At 42.1% G+C, this 9,077-nt stretch overlaps 1 protein-coding gene across 2 annotated transcripts in view; it reads left to right on the top strand.

The window, feature by feature from the left end:
• The window catches only part of LOC109913204 (SAM domain-containing protein SAMSN-1), a 72,311-nt gene that overhangs the window by 44,170 nt on the left and 19,064 nt on the right, over positions 1-9,077 (top strand). For both annotated transcript variants that reach the window (XM_048603307.1, XM_020512690.2), the window contains exons 2-4: positions 946-1,026; positions 2,722-2,880; positions 8,277-8,403. In XM_048603307.1, coding sequence (XP_048459264.1) covers positions 946-1,026; positions 2,722-2,880; positions 8,277-8,403 — 367 coding nt within the window. The remainder of the gene's footprint in view (positions 1-945; positions 1,027-2,721; positions 2,881-8,276; positions 8,404-9,077) is intronic.

Genomic DNA, 9,077 nt, shown 5'->3' with positions numbered 1-9,077 from the left:
GACCCTTGTCTAGGCCCGAAACGTCAGCCTCTCTGCTCCTATGATGCTGCTTGGCCTGCTGTGTTCATCCAGCCCTGCACCTTGTTGTCTCGGATTCTCCAGCATCTGCAGTTCCTACTATCTAGGATGTTTCCTTAGGCTGGTGTACCTGCAACCAGGGGACTGTGTTTTAGAAGAAAGAGTGAGACATTTACAATACAATATCCTTTTATTGTCATGTGTACTCCATTGCAGGAGTACCGCGAAAAACGTTTACAATGTCTGCCTTCTTATGGCGACATCTTCGGTACAAGTACCTGGGTACAACTCTTGGATACAGCGGGGGAATTGAAGCAGTTGTTTAATTACAGAGTTGAAAGTAAGTTAAAAATAGGAAAATATTAAGGGGTTAACATTGCAGTGTTCTAAGGTAACGATTGTACCCTAACACTAGTCTCCATCCAGGACCAAGATGAGGAAGAACGTCTTCATTCAGAGGGTTGTGAATTTTTGGAATTCTCTACCTCAGAAAGCTATAGAATCTCAGTCATTGAGTATGTTTAATGTGGAGATTGAAAGGTTTCTCAATACATCAAAGGATATGGGGATAACACTGCAAAATGGCATTAAGGTGGATGGATCAGCTGTGGCGTAGAATGACAGGGCAGGTTCCAGGGGCTGAATGGCCTATTCCTGCTCCTATGTTCCTATCCTGACCTTAACCACTGTTTTGATGTAAACTGGAGATAAGGAAAGTGAGGTGAGGTGACCAGAGACTGACCAGTATCTGTGGAGCTATTCCCCAGGCTGAGGCCATCGCCTGCTGATCTGAAAGGAGAGCAAATTGTTATAGAGAAATGTCAGAAAAGAATAAGGTTTGGGTGCAAGCTCAAAGCTGTCAGTCACGTGTACCACATAGTGGATGGTTATGACTCATAAGGACTGTTTGTCCTCACTCTGTTACAGCGCACCAGCAGCTTCGGGAACTTTGACAGATTCAGACATCATCCACATACACCCAAACCAGAGGAGAAGGCTGACGACAGTGTAAGTGTTCTTGCTTTTAGGGTCAAGTTTGAAGACTGTGAACGGGATCAGCTCTCTGTGCAATCTGGATGACATTTAACCCCTGACCTATTCTTCAAATCGTAAAGTGCCTAACTGCACATTTGCGTATTGTTCTCTCAATGGCTAACACTGAGAACTCCTGGAAAACCTGAGGATGTTACCAGCAACATCCTGGGGAAGGCATTGAGCAGCCACCCCATTCTAGGGCCAAGTCAGGCCTTTTGGTGTTAAATTAATGGGTACCTCAGGGCCTCCTTTCATGTCTCTGGTATTTTGCCAGTGGCAGCGAGTGGTTGGGAGTTTTGTTGTGGCTTTTTTGTGGGCTTTTGGTTTTGCAGATGTCGTCTGTCCTGCTCAATCATCCTGTACCAAATGGAGGCCATGTCCAAGGTCATCCTTGCTTCTGCCTAACTAAATTATGCATTTTTAAATGCTCCACTATTACATCCTTTCCATCCCTGCAACTGTCTGAATACAGATATCTCTCTACACACACACTTCATCTTCTTCCACGTTTATCTCACTTTCTTTATGGTGTGTGTTTGTCTCTCCGTGTCTATCTATCTGTATATCTGTCTTTGTGTGAGTCTGTGTGCATGTGTGAGGTGCGCGTGTATCTGTTGTGTGTATGTGCGAACACATATGAATGTGTGCATGTGTTTGTTTGCATCTGTTACTACTTGTGTTTGCCTATGTATGTGTTGTTTGTGTGAATGACCGCGCATGCGCGTGTTTGTGTATGTGCATCTATGTATGTGCATGCGTCTGTGCCCATGTTATTGAATGCATGCATGTATTTGTGTGTGTATTTGTGACTGTGACCACATGTGTATGTGTGTGTCCATCTATGTGTGCCTTTATTTGTTAATGTGAGTGGCCATGTGTATGCGTGTGAAAAGGTTCCTCCTCATATCGCCATTATTTGTTTTGCCAGTTGCCTTAAAATGGTGTCCTCTCTTTCTTGTTCCTTCCAGCATTGAAATCAGTTCCTCGCTATCTGCTCTGATCAGCCCCTCAGTGGTGGTTTGACCACCACTTTCAAACCATTGCTGAACCTTCTCTTCTCCAGGGAAAATTTCTCCAATCTACAAACATATGGCACTTGGACCACTGTTCGCTCCCAGAAAAGAATTTTATCATAAGAACTTTCATAGGCACTTTCATTTATATAGCACCTTGTGATGTTCCCAAAGCCCATCACAGCCAATGAAGTGCATTTGAGATACGGTCTCAGTTGTCATATGGGAAGCAGGGAAGCCAATTTGCGCACAGTGAGGTTTTAAGGATGTTCCTGAAGGAGGAGAGGTCAGCATGGAGAAGAGTTATTTTTCCATTAATTTTAATCGTGCAAACTCCTTTACAATGCTGGAGGGTTGAAAACTCTACTTTTGTTTTCCTTCTTTTTCCTGATGGCCCTTGCCCCCTCAATGAGGTATCATCTGGAGGTATAGGCCACTTGGTATCAAACCACCCAGTGACTGTTGTGTACACATTGGACAATGCAGGAAGTGTCATCAGGTTGTTCAAATGTAGACAACATCACTACTAATCTTGATGAGTTTCTCAGTCCTGCTTGATCTGTTCGAACTTATTGTTTTTAACCATGTTATTGTGAAGACGAAACACAGGATGGTTTGCAAGCTGGCTAACAAGGGATTTCTTTTGATCTGCTAGGCTGGCGAAGCCGAACAAGGAGGAGAAGCTGCCGGGGAGCAGAATCCGCCAAAGTCTGGACAGAATGAGAGCGGGCTGGGGAAAACCATGCGTGCCATTTCCAAAACCATGAGGAAAAAGATGGCACGCAGATATGCCAATGCTCTATCAGAGGGGATGGTGAGTTTCAGCATTGTATCCATTGCTAGTCCTGACCTGTTTACAACAGAACTATTTTCTAATCTAGGTGACAATATTACAAATACAGCAGTTCAGTTCCCAGCATGTCTATACATGCCTCTATCAGGAAAAATACGTGTGCCAAAAATTAATGGTAAGCCAGAGGACTGAGAAAGATCCAAAAACCAACAAAAGATGACCAAAAAAGTAAATATGAGACAGAAGAAAAACTTTGAAGTTACAGTACAATATAATATACTTTTATTGTCAATGCGCCCCATTGTATGAGTACAGTGAAAAACTTTTACAATGTTTGCCTTCTTATGGCGACCTCTTAGATACAAGTACCTAGGTACAACTCTTGGATACAGCAGAGGGATAAAAGTAGTTGCTTAATTACAGAGTTGAAAATAAGTTAAACGTAGGAATATTTAGGGGTATATTACGGGGTTAACATTACAGTGTTCTAAGGTAGGGATTGTCCCCTCACACTGGTCTCTGTCCAGGACTTGCTGTCTGTGCGCTGCTCTGGGAGCTGCTTCCCATATGCTGCTCTGGGCTCACAGGAGCATAGGGGCTCACGAGGCATGCCTGCAGGCCCCCGAGTGCAAGGCCACGCTTCTCCCTCTGGTTCTCCGTGGGCCTCGGCCTGTGCTCGCTCTGGCCCTCAGTGGGTCTCAGCCCACTCGCTCCGGTCATCCATAACTCCCCACTCAGGGTTGGGGGTTGGGGTGTTGAGAAAGGGAAAAGGAGAGAAAGAAAAAGATGGAAAAGTGGTAAGGGACCCGGCGAGCAGAGGAGCTCTGACCGGAGCATCCTACTTTGCCGAAATCTTGGACTTGGACTCAGGAATAAACAAGTAATAGAAAGATAGACAGCAAGAGCTTCTTTAAATATTTAAAAGGGAGACAGTGGCCAAAGTTAACACAGAGCCTTTAGGGAATGAGGCTGAGGAAATAATAATGGGGAACCAGGAAATGGCAGAGGCGTTGAATCAATACTTTATGTCAACCTTTGCAGTAGAAGACACAACAGAATTCCAAAATGACTAAATAATCAAAAGGCAAAAGGAAGAGAGATAATGAGTACAATAACTATGACTGGACAAAATGTGTTAGGAAAACTAATGAGGCTAAAAGCTGATAAATCTCCTGAACCTCATGGGATGCATCTCAGGATATTAAAAGAAGTAGCTTTAACAGAGATAATGGATGCACTGTTAGCAATCTTCCAAGAATCTTTAGATTTTCGAAACATCCCAGAGTATTGGAAAATTGCTAATTTAATACCTTTATTTGAAAAGAGGAGACAAAAAAAACAGCTTACTGTAGGCCAGTTAGCTTAATGTGGGCAATTAGAAAATTTTAGCAACTGTTATAAAGGTGCAGAGCATTTAGAAATGGATAAAATGATCAAGCAGATTTGGCATGACTTCATGAAGACAGAATAAGGGCTGACAAATTTATTAGAGCTCTTTGAACAGGTATTAAGCAGGATAGATAATGGGAAAGTAGAGAGTGTAATAGACTTGGATTTTCAGAAGGCATTATTATAAGGTATGAAACATTAAGCTACTTAAAACGATAAGAGCCAGGGTCTAGGCCCGAAATGTCAGCCTTCCTGCTCCTATGACGCTGCTTGGCCTGCTGTGTTCATCCAGCTCTGCACCTTGTTGTCTAAGAGCCCATTGTGTTGGATAGAGTCGATTAATACGGATAGCGGATTGACTAACAAATAGAAGACAGAGATTTGGGATAAGGGGGGCACTTTCAGGATGGCAATCTGAAACAAGCAGAGTGCCACAGTGTACAATGTACACTAATCATATCGATGAGGAAAGTGAATGTACTCTGGCCAACTATGTGGAAGATACAAAAATAGATGGAAAGGCAAATAGTGAGGATAAAACAAAAAGTCTACAAAGGAATAATGGCAAGAGAGCGGGTAAAAATTTGGCAGATGAAATGTGGGAAAATGTGAGGTTATGCACTTTGGCAGGAAATTTAGAAGAGCTGAATATTATTTAAATGAAGAAAGACTGAAGAACACTCCAGAACAGAGGTACTTGCGAGCCCTTGAGAATAAATCTCAAAAAGCTAGCAGCCAAGGTCAAGAGATAATGAGGAAAGCAAATAGAACGATGGCTTTTATTTCAATAAATAAAGAGAGTTTGCTTAAATTATACAAGGCACATATCAGACCTCAGCTGAAACAGTTTTAAGCCTTTTCTCTAAGGAAAGATACATTAGCTTGGAGGCAGTCCAGAGGAGGTTCACTTGGTTTGATCCCTGGTATAGAGGGAATGTTTTATGAAGTGAGGCTGAGTAGCTTGTAATTATTGGAATGCAGAAGCATGACAGGCAACTTTAGTGAAACATATAAGATCCTTAGGAGACTTCACAGGGTAGGTGGGGAAAGGTTGTTTCCGCTTTGTGAGAGAGTCTAGGACTGAATGGCATGATCTCAGAATAAGGGATCGGCCACTTAAGACAGAGATGAGAAGGAATTTCTTCTCTCAGAGGGTAGTGAATCTGTCTAATTCTTTGCTGCACAGGACTTTCAAGGCTGAGAGACAACTTTCAATTAGTAAGGGAGTCAAGGTTATGGAGAAAAGGCAGGAGAGTGGAGTTGAGGATCATCATCTCAGCCGTGACCTCATTGAATGGTGGAACAGACTCAATGGGCCGAATGGTCTACTTCTGCTCCTATGCTTTTGTGTGTTGAATACAACAAGTGTGCTTTATTCACATTAAGATCAATTTGGAAATTGCTGGTTGTAACACTTTCAGCACTCTGTTTATTAGAAGGAAATAATCAGGCTGATTCGCTTGATTTGTTTTAAAGTTTAGGTACTCTAGATGCAAGAACAAACGTAGCTAAACACCACAGTGTTAATGTTCCATTACAGTTTAAATACTGAACCCCTCTAACTCTATTTCTGTGTTAAAATTAACTTGTATCAAATATCAGTTCGACCTACTGGAGTGCTGTAGACAGTGTTAGTCACCATATGACTAAAATTAAATAGGCACAGCGCTGAAGATGCCAAAAAATAGATTTACAAGAACGATACTATATCATGATCCTTATCATAAAAAACTGATAAGAGAAGAGAAGCCAATTTTTAGCCTGTTGACTTGATCGAGGTGTTTAAAATTGTTCAGAAGTTTGAAGATGCTTCCGTTTATGAGCAAATTCTAACTGATTAAAGATTTAACAGCCATCTTAGGTTTGTTCAACACATTCGCACCAGTTCTATGACCCTTTGGTCTTTTGCTTATAAATTCTGTGTCTAATGCCACTTCTCACACTAACACCTGAAGAAGGAGTGAGACTCCAAAAGCTTGTGTCTTCAAATAAACCTGTTGGACTATAACCTGGTGCCGTGTGATTTTTGATCTTGTACACCCCAGTCCAATACGGTACCTCTGTCTCATGGCTTATGAATGAGGTCTTAAAAAAACGACTGTCGCCATTATATCAAGATCAGGAGAGACATCTTTACGCAACGAGGGTGAGAATATGAAACCTGCTCCCATACAGAGTGTTTGAGGTGAATAGTAAAGATGCATTTTGAGTGGAAGCTTGATATAGGCATGAGGGAAAAGAACAGCGTTTGATAAAGAAATGTGAGAGACGCTGGTGTACAGGGGAAATAGCAGATTGAATTGGCTGAGTCAAATGGCTTGTTGCTGTGTTACAAATGCCTTGCAACCCTCCACTTACCCTCTCCAAGTGCAGCGTACAGTCTACACTGAGCACTGACTAGCTAATATTCGCTAAAGACAACTTTGTTAAAGGTCACAACACTGCAGAAGCATTCTTGTTGGAAGGAAGTCACACTGCCAGGTTAATACTGGCCATTTCAACAGCAGGCCAAATCCCAAGGGATGTGAATTTAAATAGGCAGTAGCCATTTAAGTATCTGTGTGGTACCACTTTGATTTCTCAATGGATGCTATACAGGTGCTGTTGTGCCAAGCCAGATAAGGAGCCTCCCACATTGGCCAATATTGAGTGAGCCTCCAATTGTTAATGCAATGTTTCAGTTTTATCGCTCTGAGTTACTGCTCTGGCGATCAGCTCCAATACAGGCAACCTTTTACTCAGTCCGAAATGGTACAACAATCTGAGGAACACTTGAGAACCTAAGTTCCATGGATTATTAGGTCAAAGCTTTCACAATGTTAAGGGCCATAGATAGGGTGGATACAGAGAAATGAGTTGGAAAGTCTACAACAAGGGAACTGCAGGGATCTTGTAGTGCAGTGGTAGTGCAACTACCACTGAGCCAAGAGGCCCAGGTTCAAGTCTCACCTGATCCAGAAGTTTGTAATGGATGAGAGGGGAAAGATTTAAAAGTGACCTCAGGGACAATTTTTCACACAGAGTGTGGTGCATGTATAGAATGAGCTATCGGAGGAAGTGGAAGAAGTACAATTAAAGCATTTAAAAGACTTTTGGACAGATACATGGATAGGAAGGGTTTAGAGGAATATGGGCCAAACGCTGGCAAATGGGACTAGGTCAGTTTAGGATATCTGGTCAGCATGGACGACTTGGACCGAAAGGTCTGTTTCTGTGCGGTATGACTCTATCTATAATTAGGGAAGTTAACCTAAAAGCATAAGACCCAGACCGTTCAGGAGTATAATTAGGAAACACTTAGAGTCATAGAGTCATGGAGGTCTACAGCATGAAAACAGGCCCTTTGGTCCAACTTGCCCATGCAGCCCAGTTTTCACAATTAAATTAGTCCTGTTTCCCTGCGTTTGGTCCATATTGCTCTGTACCTATCCCATCCAATTACCTGTCCAAATGTTTCTTAAATGATAAAATTGTACTCGCCTTCACCACTATCTCTGGCAGCCCATTCCAGACACTCACCAACCTCTGTGTGAAAAAAAATTGACCCCCAGATCCTTTTGTACCTCTCACCTTAAACCTATGCCCTCTAGTTTTAAGACTCCCCTACCATGGGGAACAGTTGATGGCTATTTTACCTTATCTATGCCTCTCATGATTTTATAAACCTTTATAAGGTCACTCCTCAGTCTCCTACGCTCCAGGGAAAAAAAGGTCCCAGTCAATCCAGCCTCTCCTTATAACTCAAACTTCTGGGTGCAAAGGGTGGTCAAAGTTTGATAATTTCTTCCACTAATAATAATTGATGTTGGATAATTTTAAAACTGCAATTGATACATTTTTGCTAAATGTGAGGATAGGTGGTAAGGGTTGAGTTGTGTTGCAGATCAGCCACTGAATGGCAGAACACGCTTAAGTGACTACACAACCAATTCTTACTTCAATAGTTCTACATTATCTAAGTTTCTGAGAGAGAATCGGTAACAGCTGCAATTGTTCAAGGTTTTTAAGAGAAAACTTGTGTCTTCCAGCCCGAGGCCAATGCAGAAGAAGTGACAAACGAAACCATAGGAGAGCACGATGCAGAGGATGGTACTCTGAGAGCTTGCGAGTCAATGGAGAGTCTCTATAGTCTGAACAGTGGGCAGAGCTCGTCGAGTAAGTCAACTGAGTGGGCTGGCCAAGGTCAAAGGTCAGAAACTGCATGACCACAGCAATAGAGGATAAATCAGCCTACTTTCTAGATGGTGTGAAGTTAATTACAATGGATATCCAAAGAGACCTGGGGGTTCAGGTGCATGGAAATTTCTGTTACTACAAACAAGTGCAGAAAATAATCAAGAAAGTTACTGGAATGCTAGTCTTTATATTTAGGTGACTGGAGAATAAGGACACAGAAGTTACGCTGTAGTTATACAAAACCCTAGTTAGAATGCACTTGGAGTACTGAGCAGATCTGGGTAGTACACCTCAAAGAAAAATATATTGGCTTTGAAGAGAATACAACATAGGTTTACAAGAATGATGCCTAGACTTCAGGGGTTCAGTTATGAGGAGAGATTATACAAATTAGGCCTGTTTTCTCTTGAATTTAGAATGTTAAGGAGTGGTCTGATTCAAGTTTTCAAGATATTAACAGGAAAAGACAGAGTAGAGAAAAATAAATTATTTCCACTAGTTGGGGATTTAGAACTAGGGGACATAGTCTGAGAATGAGGGCCAGACCATTCAGGAGAGATGTTAGGAAACATTTCTACACACAGAGAGGGGGAGAGGTTTGTAACTCTTTTCCACAAATGGCAATGGGTACTCGATCAGTTGTTAATGTTAAA

This window comes from Rhincodon typus, chromosome 11, assembly GCF_021869965.1.
Source record: "Rhincodon typus isolate 14 chromosome 11, sRhiTyp1.1, whole genome shotgun sequence".
Lineage (NCBI taxonomy): Eukaryota > Metazoa > Chordata > Chondrichthyes > Orectolobiformes > Rhincodontidae > Rhincodon > Rhincodon typus.
The sequence above is the reverse complement of the archived record's forward strand: the minus strand, read 5'-3'. Positions and strand labels throughout refer to the sequence as shown.